This window comes from Helianthus annuus, chromosome 2 (assembly GCF_002127325.2).
Source record: "Helianthus annuus cultivar XRQ/B chromosome 2, HanXRQr2.0-SUNRISE, whole genome shotgun sequence".
Taxonomy (NCBI): domain Eukaryota; kingdom Viridiplantae; phylum Streptophyta; class Magnoliopsida; order Asterales; family Asteraceae; genus Helianthus; species Helianthus annuus.
In genome coordinates this window covers 27077512-27100618 of record NC_035434.2, presented here as the reverse complement: position 1 = coordinate 27100618, position 23107 = coordinate 27077512, and the positions used below count along the sequence as shown (strand labels likewise).

Here is a 23107-nt window from a genome sequence, read left to right as displayed (position 1 = left end):
TATAGTCAAACCACACAATTATATAAGTGCACAGCGGAAGCTTTAAAGATAAATATATACTTCAACCTCTGGTGGTAATATCAAATATATTACAGAAGTCGAATGTATCCACAGCGGATCAAAATAATAAAATATTGTTCATTCAGATACGGCATCGAGTTTGCGAGACTATTCGTGATGCCTAGGAAGCTATTACCAGCCCATTTCGTATAGTACCTGCACTTAATCTTTTGGGGAAAAATACGTCAGTTTACACTGGTAAATACATTCAACTGACACATTTGAAAAATGTTTATTAAAGTTGATTTGAATGCACAAGGCACAAACTCTTTTATAACTTGGGAAAATTATTAAAATCTTGTGAACGTATTACATGTTCTTTTATGCGTCCAGTAGTCCGGGTCGTGCCGGGTTAAAGATTAATAGACACACCACATTGCGTAAAACCGTAGTATAGAAACCAACGGCTACGTCTTTTAATTAAATGTCGACAATATATACCGGGTGTACGCCTACACCGGGATGTCGATGGTCGTGGCCATTTCGTAAAATGATGCCAAGGATATCCGGGACAACGGTCATTAACCCCCCAAAGGCTTTTAAGAAACAAAACTGTTTAAATGAGCCTATCATAATATTTAATTAACCACCTAAGCGATGGAAGATATGATGCTCAATCAAGCGGTAAATATTATACCGTATCCCAAGCCCGTATAGGGGAAATAAGTTAAAAGTATTTACCTTTGCAAGTATATTCCTTAATTTGATTAAATTACCGATAGCTTTTACTGGGGCTCCTAATCTGGAACGAAGGTTTTAGTTAACCTCTTAGAATCCTAACGGGTCTTATATTAGCCGTAGCCTAGACCGGTTGGTTCCGATATATAGATATGGTTTAATCGCGTGAAAGGCGAAAACCGAGAATGGAATGTGATTCTGCCCCAAACAAGTTTAGAGACTTGTTTTATATGGGTTCAATGTTCACACTCTGTATTTTGGGGTCAAAATAATATAGTTTGACCCGTATCGGCTAATTTATGAAAACTAGTTTCATAAGCCAAACCATGCGCGCAATAGGCGAAACGGTTAACCATGAGAGTCTTACGCTTATTTCCTAAGTCAATATGCCTTAAAGAGGTTGTGGTATCAGTAGGATACCTTCCGTGATGCCCGTAACGAGTTTAAGTTAATATTATGCCCCGTAGGGGTTTTCCGGTCATTTTAAAGACTTTTAAAGAGCTTTTCGAGTTCTACAGGAAATATGAGTTTCCCGAACAGTTTATAAAGTTTAAAATACTGTATTTATTATTTAAAATCACTAGCAACTGGAATCGGGTCAAAAGACCTTGTAGAACTCAAGTTTTGGCCGAAAAGGGCATATTCGGTATTTACCGAACCGTAGCCATAACCGCAGGTTATGAGCAAGGTAAAAATTATTAAAAATCTTTAAAATTCCAAAAATATTATTTTATAACAGTGGGTAAAAGTTTTGGTGACGAAATCTTGGTTTAGATAGGCGTTATGCTAATTGCGCCGTTTATTACAAAAGTTTCTTATAAATGCGCTATTTAGCATAACACTCATTCTAGACCTCGGATTGACGTGAAACTTTAAGGACATGCTTATAATTTAATAAGCAAGGTTATGGTCCGTTCACGTGTCCGAAATACTCGTTTTATTTCAAAAAGGCCGTTACGGTCAACTTTTAGGCGATTAACGGAAATGCGTAAAAGACTCGGACATTTCATGAACCGATCACAGAGGTTTATACCATCATGTAACTTGGTCCTAAGAGAGTCCTAAGGCATATCTATACCTCACTAAAACGGGTCAGAACTGAAGCCAAAGCAAAAGTCAAACTTTTGCGACATTCGGCTCCGAACCGGTTCAATACAGCAAATGGTCGATTCAAACGAGCGCAAACAAGTTTATATACTTAATATCATGTTTTATGAGTGTCTAAACAGGTTCCATAGCATATACATTACAGATTATGCATAAATCGCAAAAATAGCTTTCTGTTGACTTTTTAACCGTTCGTTTGACTCGACATTTGAGCTAGTTAGAGTGGTGATCAGGGGGAACCCTTTTAAGGGTTTATTACCCACATTAATACCAACTCATAGCTACCTTTGATTCGTCTTAAGACAGAACCATCACGGATTTATTTAATAGTCAAACCGTATTTACGACAGTTTGGTTTTTAGCTATATACTAAGCATAATTCAAACCACAAAGGATCTAATGACTTACAGAAGTTAAGACTTGATTATAGAGCAGAGAAGAAGACTTGAAAGCTCTTGGAATGATCAGATGAGTGAGTTTGTGTTGTGGTGAAACTTGTGAGCATGAGCATGGTATTTATAGCCAAGACCAAGCCCTTAGATCATTACACAACACTCTACAACTGATATGGGATGAATGGCATGTGTCCTAGAGGCTTATGGGTCGAGTAGGGGGCAACCATACCTCTGAAAGACCCATCATTAAGTGTTTTACCGCTTAAAAGTGCCAACAGCCATTTTTCTGTCGCCGGGCGCTGCTTACGGACCGTATGGCTTCGGCCTTGCGGTCCGTAAGTCATAGGCGGATCTCAGCAATCATTCCCCCTCCTTACGGTCCGTAAGGCATACCCTTTACGGTCCGTAAGGGGTTAAAATTAAATCTTTTTCAAATCTTTTTGTAATGATTAAAAATCTTGGTAATTAATTACCTGGCCTTTCGGGTTTGAAGGGGTAACTTTGCGATAAGGCCCTTGATTAATTACGATTAGGGACCTCGCGTTATTTACCCGTGTCGTTAAGCCCCTGGTTAATTTATTTATTATTCAGAAGGCCTTAAACTTTATTATTGATGCTTTTAACCCTTCTCCTACGAATTCGATCGTAACTTTCTCGTTTCATTACGAAACTTCGCGAAATTTATATATTACATTCTAGTGAGTATATAACACTGTTACAAAGCTTTGGGAACGTTAAAGGGTCACTCAGAGGTATAATTTAAACATGTTGACACAGTTAACCCCTGTGGTTTGTAATCCCTCACTTTCTTCCGCGTTTCGCTTCCGTACGATCTATGATTTATTCGTTTGAAGGTATGAGCATCATTTAGGGTGACTATACCGTATTTTACCCTTTGTTGACATTTATAACCCTCGAATTTACATACTTTCAAGGTTCGTCAAATTTAGTCCTTTATTTATTATAGATGCCACGTGTAATCAAATGACACGTGTTAACACATTATTGGACACAAAAATTCGAGGTGTTACATCCTCACCCCCTTAAAATAAATCTCGACCCGAGATTTACTCAAATAAATAGGGGTATTTTTCTTTCATTGTGGCTTCGACTTCCCACGTATATTCGGGACCTCTACGAGCATCCCATTTAACTTTTACAATCGGTACGTGCTTTCTGCGAAGCTTTTTCACCTGTCGATCTTCAATCGACAACGGTTTCTCTACGAATTTTAAGCTCTCATCTATATGCACATCTGTGTGTGGAATCACCAATGATTCATCGGCGAAGCACTTTTTGAGATTGCAGATGTGGAACACATTGTGAATTCCGTTGAGCTCTTCAGGCAATTTCAATTTATAGGCAACTGATCCGACACGTTCAATGACCTCAAAAGGTCCTATGTACCTCGGACTCAGCTTACCTTTCTTGCCGAAACGCATCACCCCCTTCCAGGGCGATACCTTAAGCAACACCTTCTCACCTACTTCGAAGTGAAGATCCTTACGTTTTGGATCGGCGTAGCTTTTCTGCCTGTCACGGGCAGCCTTGAGACGTTCCCGGATCTGGACAATCTTGTCCGTCGTCTGGAAAACTATCTCTGGTCCCGATAATTGGACCTCTCCTACTTCCGCCCAACAAACATGCGATCTACATTTCCTACCGTATAATGCCTCGAAAGGCGCAGCCTTTATGCTGGTATGGTAGCTATTATTGTAGGAGAATTTGATTAGGGGTAGGTTCTTATCCCAGTTACCGCCTAAATCGATTGCACATGCACGAAGCATGTCTTCTAGCGTTTGGATAGTACGCTCACTTTGACCGTCCGTCTGTGGATGGTAAGCCGTACTAAAGTTTAAACGCGTGCCCAAAGATTGCTGGAAACTCTTCCAGAAGTGAGACGTGTATCTAGTATCCCTGTCGGAGATAATAGACACAGGTATGCCGTGTAAGGCTACAATCTTATCAACATAAAGTTGGGCTAGCATATCGGAGCTATACGTCTCCTTGATGGGTAGAAAATGAGCTGATTTAGTCAGCCTATCGACTATGACCCATATTGTATCGTTTCCTTTCCTGGTTTTGGGTAACTTGGTTATGAAGTCCATAGTTACGCATTCCCACTTCCACTCGGGAAGTTCAGGCTGTTGTAGCAAGCCAGACGGCTTTTGGTGCTCGGCTTTGACTTGAGCACAAGTCAAGCACTTTGCTACATGGGCGGCCACAGACTTTTTCAAGCCTATCCACCAATAGTTTGCCTTTAAATCTTGATACATCTTGTCCGCACCAGGATGGACTGAGTATTTGGAACTATGGGCTTCCTGGAGGATAACATATCGTAGTCCTCCATAAATTGGAACCCATATACGTCCGTTCAGTCTAAGGATTCCATCCTTGCTAAGAGTCAACTGCTCCTCAGTTACTCCTAACTTTTCATTAGGATAATTAGCTTCCAACACAGCCTCTCGCTGTGCAGCTAATATCCTCTCAATCAAATTGTTCTTGACTTCAATGCTCTTGGCATTGATTCGAATAGGTTTTACCCTTTCTTTCCTGCTCAAGGCATCAGCGACTACATTCGCCTTGCCGGGATGGTACCTGATCTCGCAATCATAGTCATTCAAGGTTTCCATCCAACGACGCTGCCTCATGTTCAACTCTTTCTGATTGAACAGGTGTTGGAGGCTTTTGTGATCAGAATAAATCACAAATTTAACACCATAAAGGTAATGCCTCCACAATTTCAGTGCAAATACAACGGCACCCAACTCCAAATCATGGGTGGTGTAATTCTTTTCATGCACCTTTAGTTGTCTTGAAGCATAGGCAATCACCTTGCCCTTCTGCATAAGCACACACCCCATGCCTGTGTGTGATGCATCGCAGTAAACTACGAATTCTTCTGTACCCTCAGGTAAGGTCAACACAGGTGCGTTGCTCAGCTTTTGCTTCAGGATTTCGAAGGATTCTTGCTGCTTTGGGCCCCAATTGAACTTTTCTTTCTTCTTGGTTAGGGAAGTCAAGGGCGCAGCAATCCTCGAAAAATTTTCAATAAACCTCCTGTAGTATCCTGCTAACCCCAGGAAACTACGAATTTCGGTAGGCGTCTTTGGCTCTTGCCAGTTCATGACTGCCTCTACCTTAGCGGGATCCACTTGGATACCACGCTCACTTACAACGTGACCTAAAAACTGAACCTCTCGTAGCCAAAATTCACATTTCGAGAATTTGGCATAGAGTTTCTCACGCTGTAGTAATTCGAGAATGCAACGGAGGTGCTTCTCGTGGTCAGCTTGGCTTTTGGAATATATAAGAATATCGTCGATGAAGACGATGACAAATTTGTCCAAATACGGCTTGCAGACGCGATTCATGAGATCCATGAACGCAGCCGGTGCATTTGTGAGCCCAAAAGGCATCACTAGGAACTCGTAATGACCATAGCGAGTCCTAAATGCGGTCTTATGTACATCTTCATATCTGACCTTTAGCTGATGATAGCCCGACCTCAAGTCGATTTTTGAGAAGTAGCTCGCTCCTTGCAGCTGATCGAACAGATCGTCGATCCTTGACAAAGGATATCTATTCTTTATGGTAACTTTGTTCAGCTCACGGTAATCGATGCACAACCGCATCGATCCGTCCTTCTTCTTTACAAATAGGACAGGTGCTCCCCAGGGAGACGAACTAGGTCTGATAAAGCCTTTTGCCAACAGTTCATCCAACTGGGTTCTTAGTTCCTTCATTTCAGTAGGAGCTAGCCTGTAAGGTGCTCTTGCTATCGGAGCTGCTCCAGGAATGATATCTATTCTGAATTCCACTTGTCTATCTGGTGGTAAACCAGGTAGTTCTTCGGGGAAAACCTCGGGATATTCAGAAATGACAGGAAGATCCTCGATCTTCGGCTTAGGTTCTTCAATTAACACCTGAGCCATGTAAATTACATAGCCTCTGTTCAAACACCTAGAAGCTTTGAGCATAGATACGTCCTCGGTCAATCCGTACTGCGTATCTCCTCGAATGGTAAGCGATTCACCACTCGGAGTCTTTAATACTATATGCCTTTTGCCGCAAATGATTTGGGCCTGATTATGGGATAACCAGTCCATGCCTAGAACAATGTCGAAACCCGCTAGTTTGAAGGGAAGTAGAGATAGGGAAAAAGAATGGTTCTTAATGGACATTTCACATCCCTCTAGCACAGTGGAGACGGTTTCTATTGTGCCGTCTGCTAACTCTACCTCGTATTTCATATCTAGGGTCTTGATCGGCATGTTCAATAGTTTACAAAACTTTTGGTCTACAAAGGACTTATCAGCGCCAGAATCGAAAAGTACTCTTGCAAATATATTATTTACGAGAAAAGTACCTGTAAGCACATTGTCGTTCTGTACTGCTTCCTTTGCATCCATGCGGAAGACTTTCGCGTTTGTCTTCTTGGTCTCCTCCGTCTTCTTGGCGTTCTTAGGGCAGTTACTCTTGATATGCCCCTTTTCATTGCAACCGTAGCAGGTTGCGTCCTTGATTTTCTTACAATCCACCGTCTTATGATCCTTGGACTTGCATAGTCCACAGGAGGAAGTCTTTGGCTGCGCTTGCGAATTCGACGCAAACCTACATTTCCCAGAGTGGGGTTTCTTGCAGATTTTGCAATTGGGTCTTTCACCAGCCTGCCCATCCTTCTTCGTCTCAGCCCCTCTCTTGCCGTCACCGTTTCCACGGTGCTTCTTTCCAGACCTTCGTGAGGTATCATCCTCACGTTTCCTCTTCTCAGCCTCCTTGTTCCTTAGCGTCCTCAGACGGACAGCATCTAAAGATAGAGACAAGGAGAGGTCAGTAACTGACCTGAAGGTCGTCGGCCGAGAGGCCTTTACGCTAGCCTTTATCACAGGCTCCAAGCCCCCAATGAAACGGGCGATTCTTCTAGACTCTGGTGTCACAAGGTACGGAACCAGGCGAGACATCGTATTGAAGCTCGTCAAATAAGCCTGGCAGTCCAGGTTCGTCATCACCAGTGACACAAAGTCAGCCTCGATCTTCTCAACCTCATGCTGAGGGCAGTAGTTTTCCTTAATGAGAGCGATAAATTCCTCCCATGTCATCTTGTATAAAGCAGACTTACCTGATGCCTGCACCAACGCCCTCCACCATGCCAGGGCCTCGCCCTTAAATGACTGGGACACAAACTTCACCACATCCTTCTCTGCGCACCCACTGATGTCCACAATAGTGTCCATCTCATCTAGCCAGGTGATACAATCAACAGCACCTTTCTCCCCCGTAAATTCCCGGGGCTTACAAGATACAAAATACTTGTAGGTGCAACCCTTGGCACCAGATGCATCAGTGTACTCTCGTTCACGACGAATACTATTTTCAGCTGACGAGTGATTGTCGCCATCCTTCTTGGGTTGAGAGGGTGGTTTGGAGTTTGTCTTTGGTTTGGAGAGTAGTTTTGTTACAGATCTGCTATGAGACTCAGTGTATTGACGGTCAAGAGCTGCCTGAACAGCATTGTCAATTAGAGCCTTTAGTTGTGCGCCTGTCAGATGCACCTGCGCATTGTCGTAGTCATCTCCATTTGTATGGCTATTCTCTCCATTGGGATCCGCCATTGTAACTTGAATCTGTTACAGAAGATAACAAAATTTTATTCAGGAGATTATTATATAATTGTCTTTTAGGACAATTTGTCAACCATGGTAACAGAGACCATATTTGGTTAACTTATTACTTCATTAAATCTTAGGATTTGAATACATCCTATTTTAGCTATATCAATAATATTGGCGGCATAAAGCCTAATCACGAGGATGTTTTATAATATTAGCCGAGATTTCAGAGAATCAAAGGCATAGAGGTTTGAACCGTAGTCCTCTTACCCCTTTCTGGCAGGGAGTCATAGACCACCACTGTCTTTTGTCTTTAAAAGACGATTATTACGGCCCATAGGCACTACACCACTAATGGATGTTTTAATATGGTTGGCCCGTAGGCACTACATCACTTAATGGATGTTTTAATAAGATTTGGCCCGTAGGCACTACATCACTAATGGATGTTTTAGTAAGATTGGCCCGTAGGCACTACATCACTAATGGATGTTTAAATAAGATTGATCACCTTCATTGGTGATTTAACCCACGATTTATAAATCATTTAGTTGGGTTTTGAAATCCTTAAAGGATTATTGTATAAGAATGACGTGTGTGATTTTAACGAATCACATCTGTCATGAATGTCAACATGCTTGCAGAGGTCAACAGGGAATCTGAATCTTTTAATTAAGTCCTACCATCTTGGCCGGATCTTAAAAAACACCAGGCTAGGTTTCACTCGTAAGATTCTTTATTTAGGCAGATCAATTTAAAAAGAATGGTTTTGATTTATTTCATACATATTAAAACAAAACTCATAACATACATTCCATAATCTCAAATACAATTACATATTGCCCTAAACGGGTCTTTTAAATAGTACATACCTCCATAGAGGTTTTAAAATGAGTGACAAGTCCACGCAGGGACTAATATAAGATAGGTGTCCATGCAAGGACTAAAAGATAAGTCCACGTAGGGACCGAAATATGATAAGTGTCCACGCAGGGACTTATTTCAAAGTAGAAATTACATTAGTACAACTATTAAGGGCTAGTGGTCACGTTTCTTCTTTTTGCCCTTTAGTAGGTTCGCCAAGCCTTTGAGAAATCCTCGGTGGCTTTTCTTCTCTTCCTCGAACTCTCTCTCCACACGATCTAGTCGATGGAGTATCTCTTCCTGTTCAGGAGGAGAGAAACGTGGTTGTGGTGTTTGTTGCGGAACTGGAGGTCTGGGAGGTATTGGATACCCATGAACTGAGTAGTCCGGAGCTCCCATGTTTCCATGTGCTCCGTCAGGGTAGCGTGCATTATATCTAGCCGACACCACATTCGGGTCGCGCTCATAATTGTAGTTGTAATGTGCTTGTGACGGTTCGAACGGGTTGTAAGCCGTCGGACCCGTGTAAGCAGGTATGGGTTGGTCATACCCAAATGGTGGCGAATTTGGTGCAGCTGGTGCGGAGTTCGCCTCCTGTAAAGGACTTGAAGGTCCTTCTTCTTGTAGTGGCGGATAGTGGCTACTACTAGAGTGTCGAGGGGTGCTGAAGTGGATACCCCCTCCTCCTCGTGTGGACATATGAGCATTTGTCCTCCTACGCCTTGGCGGATCAGGTATTACTGGTTGTGCCGGTGGCGGAGGTGGTGGCGTAACTGCCACAAAGCGTGAATCTTCAGAGGGATCCTGTGGATGTCGCGGTTGTTATGATGTTTGTTGAGGTGGTGTATAGTACCACTCATGTCGGTCAAACAACGCTTGGAAACTGTCTGGCCCCTGATAGGGTGTGCCATGGAAGAATGACCCATCAGAGACTTCTATCGGATGCGTGGGCGTACCACGAGCAGGTTCTGTTGGATCAGTATCTTCATCCATATGGTCCTCGGAGAAGTGATCTTGTGGCCCTAGTGGAACAAAGCCTGAAGGTTCCTGTATGTAGTCAGCTGGATTAAACTGGCCTATGAAGTATGGAGTAGGGTCGTCGTAATTTCGGTGTGATACCGAACGTTGTAGAGGTATGAAGGAAGGTTGCGGGTTGTTGGGATCATTTTCTGAATTTGGTCCAAAGGAGTGCCGGTAGGATGGCGTCGAGCTGTGCAAGGTGGAATGCCTCGCAGGTTCGTAAAGATCTCTTCGTCGTTGTGGTTCTTCGCTCCTTGTCATTGAAGGAGGTCTTGTACCTGACGGTCCAGCTTCGTGATCGTGATGTGTCACGATATCTCCTCTGCCTCTTCTTCCCCTTCCTCTTCCTCGGAATATTACGGGCGGCATTTTTCCTGCTTTATAAAACTTTAAATACCAATAATAAAAGAAAAAGACAAAATTGGAATAACAATTCGAATTTGTCCTAAGTTCTTGTCTAGACTCAAGTATGTGCAATTGTGTCATTGAGATTAAACACATTAGGATAGTGTTTAATTCACTCAATGTTGGCTCTGATACCAACCTGTCACACCCCGATATTTCCACGTGTATCACCGGTGGGCCGGTGGGGGATTACCGTGACGTAGTTGGCAACGATATAGTCAAACCACACAATTATATAAGTGCACAGCGGAAGCTTTAAAGATAAATATATACTTCAACCTCTGGTGGTAATATCAAATATATTACAGAAGTCGAATGTATCCACAGCGGATCAAAATAATAAAATATTGTTCATTCAGATACGGCATCGAGTTTGCGAGACTATTCGTGATGCCTAGGAAGCTATTACCAGCCCATTTCGTATAGTACCTGCACTTAATCTTTTGGGGAAAAATACGTCAGTTTACACTGGTAAATACATTCAACTGACACATTTGAAAAATGTTTATTAAAGTTGATTTGAATGCACAAGGCACAAACTCTTTTATAACTTGGGAAAATTATTAAAATCTTGTGAACGTATTACATGTTCTTTTATGCGTCCAGTAGTCCGGGTCGTGCCGGGTTAAAGATTAATAGACACACCACATTGCGTAAAACCGTAGTATAGAAACCAACGGCTACGTCTTTTAATTAAATGTCGACAATATATACCGGGTGTACGCCTACACCGGGATGTCGATGGTCGTGGCCATTTCGTAAAATGATGCCAAGGATATCCGGGACAACGGTCATTAACCCCCCAAAGGCTTTTAAGAAACAAAACTGTTTAAATGAGCCTATCATAATATTTAATTAACCACCTAAGCGATGGAAGATATGATGCTCAATCAAGCGGTAAATATTATACCGTATCCCAAGCCCGTATAGGGGAAATAAGTTAAAAGTATTTACCTTTGCAAGTATATTCCTTAATTTGATTAAATCACCGATAGCTTTTACTGGGGCTCCTAATCTGGAACGAAGGTTTTAGTTAACCTCTTAGAATCCTAACGGGTCTTATATTAGTCGTAGCCTAGACCGGTTGGTTACGATATATAGATATGGTTTAATCGCGTGAAAGGCGAAAACCGAGAATGGAATGTGATTCTGCCCCAAACAAGTTTAGAGACTTGTTTTATATGGGTTCAATGTTCACACTCTGTATTTTGGGGTCAAAATAATATAGTTTGACCCGTATCGGCTAATTTATGAAAACTAGTTTCATAAGCCGAACCATGCGCGCAATAGGCGAAACGGTTAACCATGAGAGTCTTACGCTTATTTCCTAAGTCAATATGCCTTAAAGAGGTTGTGGTATCAGTAGGATACCTTCCGTGATGCCCGTAACGAGTTTAAGTTAATATTACGCCCCGTAGGGGTTTTCCGGTCATTTTAAAGACTTTTAAAGAGCTTTTCGAGTTCTACAGGAAATATGAGTTTCCCGAACAATTTATAAAGTTTAAAATACTGTATTTATTATTTAAAATCAGTAGCAACTGGAATCGGGTCAAAAGACCTTGTAGAACTCAAGTTTTGGCCGAAAAGGGCATATTCGGTATTTACCGAACCGTAGCCATAACCGCAGGTTATGAGCAAGGTAAAAATTATTAAAAATCTTTAAAATTCCAAAAATATTATTTTATAACAGTGGGTAAAAGTTTTGGTGACGAAATCTTGGTTTAGATAGGCGTTATGCTAATTGCGCCGTTTATTACAAAAGTTTCTTATAAATGCGCTATTTAGCATAACACTCATTCTAGACCTCGGATTGACGTGAAACTTTAAGGACATGCTTATAATTTAATAAGCAAGGTTATGGTCCGTTCACGTGTCCGAAATACTCGTTTTATTTCAAAAAGGCCGTTACGGTCAACTTTTAGGCGATTAACGGAAATGCGTAAAAGACTCGGACATTTCATGAACCGATCACAGAGGTTTATACCATCATGTAACTTGGTCCTAAGAGAGTCCTAAGGCATATCTATACCTCACTAAAACGGGTCAGAACTGAAGCCAAAGCAAAAGTCAAACTTTTGCGACATTCGGCTCCGAACCGGTTCAATACAGCAAATGGTCGATTCAAACGAGCGCAAACAAGTTTATATACTTAATTCCATGTTTTATGGAATGATCAGATGAGTGAGTTTGTGTTGTGGTGAAACTTGTGAGCATGAGCATGGTATTTATACCTGGCCTTTCGGGTTTGAAGGGGTAACTTTGCGATAAGGCCCTTGATTAATTACGATTAGGGACCTCGCGTTATTTACCCGTGTCGTTAAGCCCCTGGTTAATTTATTTATTATTCAGAAGGCCTTAAACTTTATTATTGACGCTTTTAACCCTTCTCCTACGAATTCGATCGTAACTTTCTCGTTTCATTACGAAACTTCGCGAAATTTATATATTACATTCTAGTGAGTGTATAACACTGTTACAAAGCTTTGGGAACGTTAAAGGGTCACTCAGAGGTATAATTTAAACATGTTGACACAGTTAACCCCTGTGGTTTGTAATCCCTCACTTTCTTCCGCGTTTCGCTTCCGTACGATCTATGATTTATTCGTTTGAAGGTATGAGCATCATTTAGGGTGATTATACCGTATTTTACCCTTTGTTGACATTTATAACCCTTGAATTTACATACTTTCAAGGTTCGTCAAATTTAGTCCTTTATTTATTATAGATGCCACGTGTAATCAAATGACACGTGTTAACACATTATTGGACACAAAAATTCGAGGTGTTACATTATGCAGTGAGATTCTCCCTTGAAGAACCATAGAGTTGGAATTTTGTACTTGTATTTTGACTATGGACCTTAGAACAATCCTCTTTTAAGGTTTCAGTGGATGTAAGGTGAATAACATCTTATTTTCCAGTTTCAAATATTTATTTATTTGTACATATGTTGCTTATCAACACACTCCATTTCCTTTGGTACTTTTGAGTGTTATAGTTGATTTATAAGGCATCAAATTGTATAAGTGAAAATTTTAGTATATAATATGTTGGAAAATGTACTTATTTCCATGCGTAAGCCCTTAATTTTATGGGTCATGGTACTGTACATTATGATGTATTCATGAATGCCACTTAACCTTATAGTTTAGAATTTTAAATGAAGGCATGCATCTTAGGAGTTCTTGTGATTATTCCACAGATAATAGATTAGTCTTAGGAAAAACTTAATCTGAAATAACTTTAGTGATAACATTTTGTTAGAGAGCTAATCCTATAGAAACTTTAAATAAAGCAAAACATATTAGGTTTAGGAATTAGAGTGGATGAGATATAGATTTATAGAAGAAAATTGCAGCGAGTAAAGTTATGGGTACTTAAAATTAAGGCAGACAAAAATGATCATAAGATTAATGAAGGATCATTATATGAAGAAGTTGTGATATGTCTATTACTAACATCAAAATAATAGATTTAGTTAAAATTCTACTTAAATGAAGATAAATCAGTTTTGGCCAGAAGTGTAATCATTTAAGCATGCGTGCAAAGTAATCGTGACAAATCAGCTTTGGCCAGAAATTAGACAATCACTTTAGTTATGCACTTGTTAAGTATGCTAGACATAAATGAATTAAATCAGCTTTGGCCAGAAATAAGACATTCACGTTTGTAATGCATACTTAGCATAACTTTTATAATACTTGAACAATAAATAGATGTATCAAATCAGCTTTGGCCAGAAGTGATACATCAGAAGCTCATTCAAGTTAAGCTATCTTGGTTTTGCAAAAATTATCTGGTTCTGATTAACTTAGGTATTTGCAAAAACCAATTATTAATAACAATTGATAAAGTAATGAAATTCGAGTGAGATCTCGATTAGGTTATGAAATCTCGAGTTCATTTGAGATTTCGAGTGAGATCTCGAGTAAGATTTCGACTCATTATGAGTTCCTTTATGATTTCGAGTGGCCTTTTAATCTCGAAATCCTAATGATATTTCGAGTCCCTCAATGATGTCGAGATCTCAATGAGATTTCGTCTTCTAAGTGGGGTTTCGACATCTACTCTGATTTCGAGTTACTAATGCCAATCGCTACCTCACTTGAAATCTCGAGGTTTCGAGTGATGAAGACTAATGCCTTAATGTGATTTCGAGTGACTTATGAGGTTTCGAGTGATAAACCCTAGTCGAAGTCAAAACAATAGTCTTTCTCAGTCGCAACAACCTGATTGCGAGTCGAAATCTTAGTCACAATCTCAGCTGACCTCGAATTTTAGTGAGATTTCGAGTAGGAATCTTAGTCTGAATCTCAGTCGAAACCATTTAATCTCGAAACTTATTCTCCAAGTCTCGAAATCTGCTTATCAACAGCTGTTAGTGGAGATAGTATTGAAAATTCGAATTTTTAGGGATTGTGATAGAGTTTCCTGTTTTAATACTGATCTAATTTTATCAAAATATTTCGAAAAAATATAATCTGTTTATCCTTTTAACAGGTTTTCGAAAAATTTAGAGGATAAAATTAGATCAAAACAGTAAAAACACCTAATAATCCAAATCATATTCCAAAACATAAAGGAATTTCGAATTTTCCTAAGAACACATGAACCCTAAAATAAAACCATAATTTCTGGAACCCGAAACCTGAATTTTTTAAGATTTTAAACAGATTTCAGAATAGTTAATTTTACCCATTTGATTTCGAGTCAGCGAATAACATTTTCTTTTCCGAAAACAGTGATTTCGGTAATTTATAAAGGACTCGGAACCGGCTGTGAATTTTATAAGGCTTTCAAAATTCTGTTTTCCGGATTTCAATCCCAGAATAATGGATATGATAACAGAACTGATTTATCAGCATATGCTCTGATACCACATGTTGATCAGTTATGTTTATACATAATGAAAAACATGAATAACATACCTTTGATTGCAGACAGGCCAGCAGAGAATCCAGATGTTGACGCAGTAATAAGGTTTGACATGATTGTCAGTTTGATCTGGTTCCTCCTTAGGGTGTAAAGTTATGATGGTAAGAGACGAATCAAAGGGTAGATTCATATTGGAGATAGGTGGGACGATTTCATGATGATATTGTTATGATTAGTGTCTAATCCTTTAGCCCTCTAATTATCTCCTTATATATACACCCAATAGGAAACCTGATTAGTTAATAAGGGTAATATGGTCAATCAACAATTGTCAACTAAGTATTTAATAGGTTGTTATATATTTTGATCTATATAATGTAAATGATTATAATGGCTACTAGATTAAATACAACACCATAATATATTTAATCTTACAATATGTGCACGCTCCACAACGTCCATATCCCTAATACGACGTCTAAGTGTTGGGTCTGTAGGCCTTTGAGCCAGATAGTCGGAGATTGCTAAAAGGGGAAGAGTGCGACAGGTTGGGGCAGAGGCCCTAGCTTGAATTGTCACTCCGTTTATTATATTAAACCCTAATTGTAATCTCTATATATTAATCTCGTGTGCTTGTAATAGATTATTACTCAATATAGAATCACCTGGTTGCCACCCATGAACATAGGTCAATTTGGACCGAACCACATTAAATTCCCGTGCCGTTCTTGTTCTTGTGTGCTTAGTCCTAATACCAACAACTCCTATCCCCGATATCCTCACAGAGGTGAATTATAATGCAAATTCATAACCGCATTTCTATTCAGTCTTCAAAATCCAGTCAAATTAGCACCACAGGTATATTGGATATACAATATCAAACTGATTATCACAACAAACTCATATAAGCTTCAAGCAACAAACAGGCAAGTAACTGTCACCTAATTCTCCAAATCCATCTCTTCTAACCCTAATTAACCACAATCACTTCACAAAACACTAAAAACTCTCAATAACCAATCCACTGTCAACACGCAACGGGACGGGTAGTCGGGTATTAAGATCAGAAACAGTTTAGTTATAAAAAAATGTAAAGGTTTTGGACGGATTTGATACCAGGCGCCAGTCTAGTCCCATATGCACCGAATATATTAATATATTATATAATTTTTAAAAATATATAACAGACAGTACTTTTGAATTTGTTAAAAACTTGAAATTAATAAAGCTATAGAACTTTTAGAAATGTAGTTCATTATTCGATATTTTAAATCGGTTTCTAGGGGAAGTCAAAGATGAGAGCTTTGAGTAACGAGAATCTCAATTGGTAACTTTTAATCACATAAGATCATAAACGGGTATACACGATACCAGGAGAAAACCCGTGAACACAACGGGTGAATAAGTAGTTGATACCTGATGAGTATGAGATCAAATATGGGACCAAAACCTGCCCGTTGTCATCTCCGGAGAGGCAGAGAACACTCTTTTGGGCTACCATGATCAACATCTAAGATTGTCAATGACACTTATCTATAGACTAAAGCAAACAGATCATAGCATGATCAACATTTAACACTCACTATCCACCAACATGATTACACAAATCCAAAACAGAAAGGTCAACCAGACAATGACAGAAAATGGTTTTTACAAACTTACAATAGACTCAGATATCAAACTCTAAATATCTACAAATAGCATAAAAGTTGCATCAACTTTTTATGACAAGACTGTATAAGCAATGTCTTTCTTGTGTATAGTGTATCTAAGTTGCATATCTACCGTAGTATCAGTATGCGTGCGTGTATATCCGTCAACTAATTTTGGGGCCAAGGTAGAATTTGGGATCTCTGAAGAATCTTGAAATCATGTCGGCTTTTTCTGAGGAAATGTCGGTGTGTTCCAGAATGTTCTCTTTTGATGCTTTAGCTATTGCTTCGATTGATCCTACGGTTTGAATTAGCTGTTGCCAGAGAAAAGTGTTCACAGTAAAAACATGTTTCAAAGCATGTTTAAAAACATAAATGCATGGTATTAAAAGTCGGTGATGTTAATACCGCATTGGCATCATGAGTTTCAACATGGGGGATAGAAGAGACTACTCTGAGAAACACATCCATGCCTTGAACTGACCTCTCCCTCTGAAAGAAAAGAAAGGAAGCATTTTTGTATGAGTCGGGCTGGGTCAAACGGGTCGAGTTGGGCCAAAACAGGTAATTTGTATGGGTCAGGCTGGTTGACTCTTTGACCCATTTTCAGAGAGCTTCAAATAAATAATTTGTTTTAAGCATGATTACAAAAATGTATAATTACAAAACTGGAGAAGGGTATAAATGTCATATAGTAAATTGGTTTTGATAAAACTTTAAAATTGGCTAAATATGAGAGTTTAAGTGTTCAGAAATTAGAGCGATTGTATTTGCTAATTATAAAGTTTAGTTGGGTAAATAGCAAATTATCAAGGTAATTCTCCCTATTTAATAAAGTGATTTAGTAGGTCGTATTAATTAAAAACTACTTTAGTCAGCTTTCAACCCGTTTTCCCGGTCGAATCAACCCGTTCATAGTAAATGGGTCAATATTTCCACGTCTAGACTAATAACATGCATCTTAAAAAGAGTAAAGTACACGGATGGTCCCTGCGGTTTACCAAAATTTTGGATTTGGTCCCTAGCTTTCAAAACGTACACAGACTGTGGTTTGCATTTTGTAACGCATTTAGTCCCCAACCAACAAATCTAAAGGTTTTAGCAAGTCCAAGTTAGGGATTAAATGTGTTATAAAGTGCATACCACCGGGACCATCCATGTATTTTTGGAAAAAGCTAGGGACTAAATTCGTTAAAAAGTGCGAACCAAAGGGACCATTCACGTACTTTGTTTTTATAAAAAGGTTGAAAAGGAAAAGAAGAATGGAATAGAAGCTTACCTCAGCTTTCAATTTGGATACCACATCCTGCCTCTTGCAAACTGTAATACAGAGAAGAAAGCTTGTGTATTATGATAAGCGAAAATTTTGCCAGTCAAAATGGGCCCATTGATACTGCTCAGGTCAAACATGATTACAAATATCATATAAACTATAAATATGCTATTTTGTCACATCAACTAACTTTGGCCCCTCAACTTTGGCATTAACCAACTTTAACCCCTCTACTTTAACTATGACATGTTTAGCACCTCAACTTTGGTAATGACATGTTTTGGCCCCTTAACTAAAACAACTTCAGCCCCTCAACTTTAATAATAAACAACTTTAGCGCCTCAACTTTAATAATGACATATTTAGCCCCTCAAATATTCACATGTTTAGCCCCTTAACTAAAACAACTTTAGCCCCTCACCTTTAATAATAAACAACTTTAGCCCCTCAACTTTAATAATGACATGTTTAGCTCCTCAACTTTAATAATGACATTGTTTACCCCCTTAACTAAAACACAAACAACTTTGACTCCTGTGATTTGCTTATTTTTATCTATGTTTCGAACCTGTTGCGGAGCGCGGGTGGTAACTCACTAGTTATTAACAATAATCTATTCTTTCTGCGACTTCGACCCATTTGACTAGTTTCTTTTAAGCTATTTTTTCACCTAATCAAAAGTAAACGGGTCAAAATTACCAACTCTACTTTTAAGAATGGAAATTTACCACCACGTGCATGTGCTATTCTTACAATCTTCTCAAAGCCCATTTCCAGATCCAGTACTGGAACAAAAGTTGGCCTACCGATATCCATACCATATCTAAATCAAACAAGAACACTTTCATGTTTTTTGTAATCATTTAAACCTGGATTATGTGAAAGATAAAAGAGTGTGACAATTTTTTATGATCACCTAAAATACGAGTGTACAAAAGAGTCATTCTGCTCCTTTGTTGGAAGGATGACCACCACATACAAATGTCCAAACTGACTCTTCAATTTTTCAGCTCTGTATTAACTAACATAAGATTAAGATGTATGATATGGAGCTACGTGAAAAACAAAATGTCCAGCTACCTGCTGAAAATGGGCCCCGGATTGTTGCAGTCGTAATTTATCATGAAAATGAAAGCTACTGATACACCCCCACAGTTAAAAATAAAATCCTGAAAAATGTAAAAGTTCAAAATTTAAGGCAGACTTGAAGGGATACGAAACTAGAGGTGGCAAAACGGGTCAAAATGGGTCATTTTTATATGCGGGTCAAAACGACCCAGTTCAGGTTTGGTTGACCTGCTGACACTTTTTACACTAGAGGTGCACATTTCAGTTAATTTTAGTAACCAGTTTAGGTGGTTATTTTCTCTTTTTTGCTTTAACCGCTTATTATTTTAACTGGTTTGGTTATTCACTTTAACCGGTTTGGTTAACAACAGTTTATTTTCAAGTTTTTTTCATTTTTCAGTTTTTTTTTTCCCGGTTACCGGTACATCGGTTAAAACCGGTTAAAAATAACGGGTTATTTCTAAAAAAAAATCCCTAACCGGTTACTAACCTAAGGTTAAAAATAACCACTAATCGGTTACTCATCGATTGGTTATTAACCGATTACGGTTTCAGTTAATAACTGGTTACGGTTATTTAACCAGTTATTTTGTGCACCACTACTTTGCACTTGTAAATAAGAAACATATTAAATGATATTACAAGACTATATTATTAAAACAATTAGATAAAACTTTTAATAAAATGATGTAGTACACTGTAAGCATATGTCAACAAGTTAGGAAACTTTTGACACATTTAACTCGCATAGCCCATTCGACCAATTTGGATTTTAAGCATTATTCTACATTTGACCCGTTTAAACTGTTATTAACAGTATACAACTATATTAACCCATTTCCATATACACAGGTCAGATCTTGCCACCTCTACACAGAACTGATGAAAGAAAGTTGACTAGTAAAATCAACATTACTGGTGCAATTGGCACAATGTTTAACCGAAAGGAATTTGCGCTCAGGAAGGAGGAAATAAAGTTTACGAAGGATGGATGTTGTTCGTCTCTCCATTTGGTGCTCATCATGCAAACCCCGCCAACACCTACATTTAAGCAAAAATAAAACGGTGATGCCACTAGTAATTTATAGAAAGAAGCTTCGAAGAACCTCCATAATTTCCTTATCATTCTCATTGAGCATATATTTTGAAGTGGTGAAAATTGATAATCATATCAAGGTTAGAAACAACATTAATGTTATCGTATTCAAATGGCACTTGTATTCTAACAAACACATAGCTCACAGATAGCAAGTCTTTACTGACAATAACAAACAACACACCTCATGAGATTACATGTAATGTCATTCCTGAATATTTCCATCTTAATAATTTATGGTACTTGTTTTATGTTAGACATACTTTTACAAGGACAATAAAGTTCAATTGGTTATCTTCAAATCAAGAAGGATACATATTGTATAGTATTTTTAAGAAAACATTCTATGTTAGTAGGAGTGCCACGTCTGTAACAAGTTTGTAAAGAATCTTCTCTATTGATATGTGTACCACAAAAATTGTTGGTAACTGGGAAGTAGATTAACCTATGTCAATAATACCCTCTTGCATGGAGACTTGGAAGAAGAAGTATACATAAATCACTCAAAGCCATATGCATTGCAATGGTGTGTATGGATAATGGAATAGATAATTAGATACCACTAGTACTTACATATATAGCCTTCCAGATGAAAATGAGCTTACAAATGTAGTCCACATAAAGTATTATCAGGATAGATATCATGAAGTCGCAAGCTGTTATTCATCTACGTCATAGGGTGTATGCCATGTATATGGTTCAACAAATTGGACTCTATGAATCTAAGTCCCTCATGGTTCCAGACTTCCAGTGGATCCTACTATCAATCTTACTACAGCCTGGTTTCATCACTGTAGCTCTCTACAATATGCTAGTGGCCAGACTTCTTTACATGCCTAGAATTAGAACTGATCATCCAAATTCTAAATCCAATATATACCACGACAAGTCTGACCTTAGGTTGACTGTAAGTTACATGGCTATGTTCTCAACACAAGATGCCTAAACCAATTTTAGCGTAATGTCATAGTTTTGAAGGCATTGTCATTGACCTCAATGCAGTTTATAATGCTACATGTAGGCTTCTGGATGAACAAATAAACTTACAAACTTAGGACCCATAATTATCTTGGGATAGAGATTATGATATCTCAAGCTGGTGTTCATCTACATTATCTTGGGTTCAACAACAAACTATACTCTGTGAATCCAAGTCCCTCATGGTTCTGGTGGATCCTATTATCAATCTTGACATAACTACATAGTGGCCAGACTTCTTTACATGCCTAGAATTAGACCTGATCATCCAAATTGTATCTCTTATATACACCACAACAAGTCTGACTCTGACCTTAGTTCGACTGTAAATTCCATGGCCATGTTCTCAACTCAAAGATGCCTAAACCAATATTAGTGTAACGTAATAGTTTTAAAGCCATTGACATTACCTCATCCCTATTTATCATGCTATAACCAAGTATACATGAACGAATTGACATTTAAACAGAAAATACAAGTAGAACTGTAGAACATTATAAAAAAAAAGCAACTAGATAACCTAATCCCTGATAATTTACCCAAACCATGTGCATTGCTAGGTTTAGGGCTTTGCCAACTAATCAGCATTGATGATCACCTCACACAAACAAACTCTACATGAAATTTTATCAAATTCTCCCTCTCAGTTGCATTTGGTAAGTAATTAGCACTGCTAATCATCTCATACAAACAACTTCTACATGAAATTGCATCAAATCCTCCCTCTCAGTTGCATGTGGCAAGTAACTAGCACTAATAATCAGCTCATACAAACAAAATCTACACAAAATTGCATCAAATTCTCCCTCTCAGTTGCATTTGAACACGTAATTACTCTAGATTTGAAGCAAGACACAAAACAAACAGCTAGTGAAACAGCATAACTGCATAGCTGTCACTTGAATCTACACTGAAAGATTAATGTTAGCAATTAACCTTCCGTACGGAATTAACAGTACTTCAATTATTATTAACAAACAAGTAACGTGCAGTAACCTAACCTAGTAAAGAAGAAGAAGAAGATCACCTGAAGTACGTACAGAATAGTCGTTCTGTGCCGGAATCATTGAGAAAATTAAAATTCGTATGGAGTTTGTTTATTTAATTGGACTGTAATCACGACTCCGGATTCGTATGAGCTTCTGGATTGTGAGAATCTAGCGGAATGAGTGGAGAATACGAGCCTCGAGCTTCCGATGAGTACAGAAATGGAGAATTAGGGCAACATCATTAACCCTAAGCTTCGATCACGGAGAAGAAGAAGAAGATCGGACGGTTTTATCAACTTTTGAATTCGCGGTAAACAAATGTGGAGTTGTTTTGGTTTCGATTCTATAACTTTTTAAACAAACTAGTTTTTTACTATAGCTATGCGGCGAACGTCTTTTGTTGTTTAGTCTGTGTTTACATGTGTTTTGAAATCACTATGAACGCATTGCGCACGGAAACCGCTGACAAGAATAAAAAGAAAATATAAAAAAAAAACACTAAAAGATAACCAAAAGAAAATCAACCAAAAAAGTTGTATGGTAATAATGTTGTTCGTATACCGGTACCGAATTTGCCGAACCGAAAGATCTTAAGTACCAATTCGGTACGACTTTTGGCGTTCCTGGTACCGGTTCGCTACCGTTTTTTACCTTCATATACATGTACCGTAATTGGTATTTTCGGTACCAGTACTGATTCGGTATTGGTTGGCACCGAGCTCATCCCTACCCCTGAAACTAAAAAAAGAAATCATTAAAAGTTGAAGAAAATAAAAAAAATGGCACGATACCGTTGTTGTTCATACGACACCTGTGATCAGGGATAAGCAAATGGTACCGGGTAGCAGTACCGAATTTCCCGAACTAAAAGATTTTCAAAATCAATTCGATACCGACTTTTGGTGTTTTCTGTACCAGGCTGGTGTCGGTTTTTACCTTTATGTACCGATAACCGTACTGATTTTTGATACCAGTACCGGTTGACAAAAGCCTATCTAAATTATGAAGTTTTTTTCCAAAAAGAGTGTTGTGGGA

At 38.6% G+C, this 23107-nt stretch overlaps 1 protein-coding gene across 2 annotated transcripts; it reads right to left on the bottom strand.

Moving 5' to 3' along the window:
* Positions 1-16573: 16573 nt before the first annotated feature.
* On the bottom strand, positions 16574-22402 carry LOC110873134 (protein PARTING DANCERS homolog). Of its 2 annotated transcripts, none has more exons than XM_022122056.2 (8): positions 22111-22402; positions 19992-20050; positions 19022-19110; positions 18858-18953; positions 18670-18764; positions 17948-17988; positions 17077-17160; positions 16574-16982 (listed from the first exon to the last, which is right to left on the bottom strand). In XM_022122056.2, exons 1-8 carry the CDS (start codon positions 22148-22150, stop codon positions 16833-16835), a joined length of 654 nt encoding a protein of 217 aa, XP_021977748.1. In that variant the 5' UTR covers positions 22151-22402; the 3' UTR covers positions 16574-16832. The 2 variants fall into 2 exon arrangements, with proteins under 2 accessions (XP_021977748.1, XP_021977747.1); XM_022122055.2 differs by having other exon boundaries at positions 19926-20050; positions 22111-22401.
* Positions 22403-23107: the final 705 nt, after the last annotated feature.

Coding starts and splice junctions, on each gene's coding strand:
- LOC110873134 (XM_022122055.2), bottom strand. CDS start 22,150: ATGATTCCGGCACAGAACGACTATTCTGTACGTACTTCAG. Junction 20,051..22,110: donor CTATTCTGTACGTACTTCAG/GTGATCTTCTTC, acceptor GCTTAAATGTAG/GTGTTGGCGGGGTTTGCATG. Junction 16,983..17,076: donor AAACTCATGATGCCAATGCG/GTATTAACATCA, acceptor CTCTGGCAACAG/CTAATTCAAACCGTAGGATC.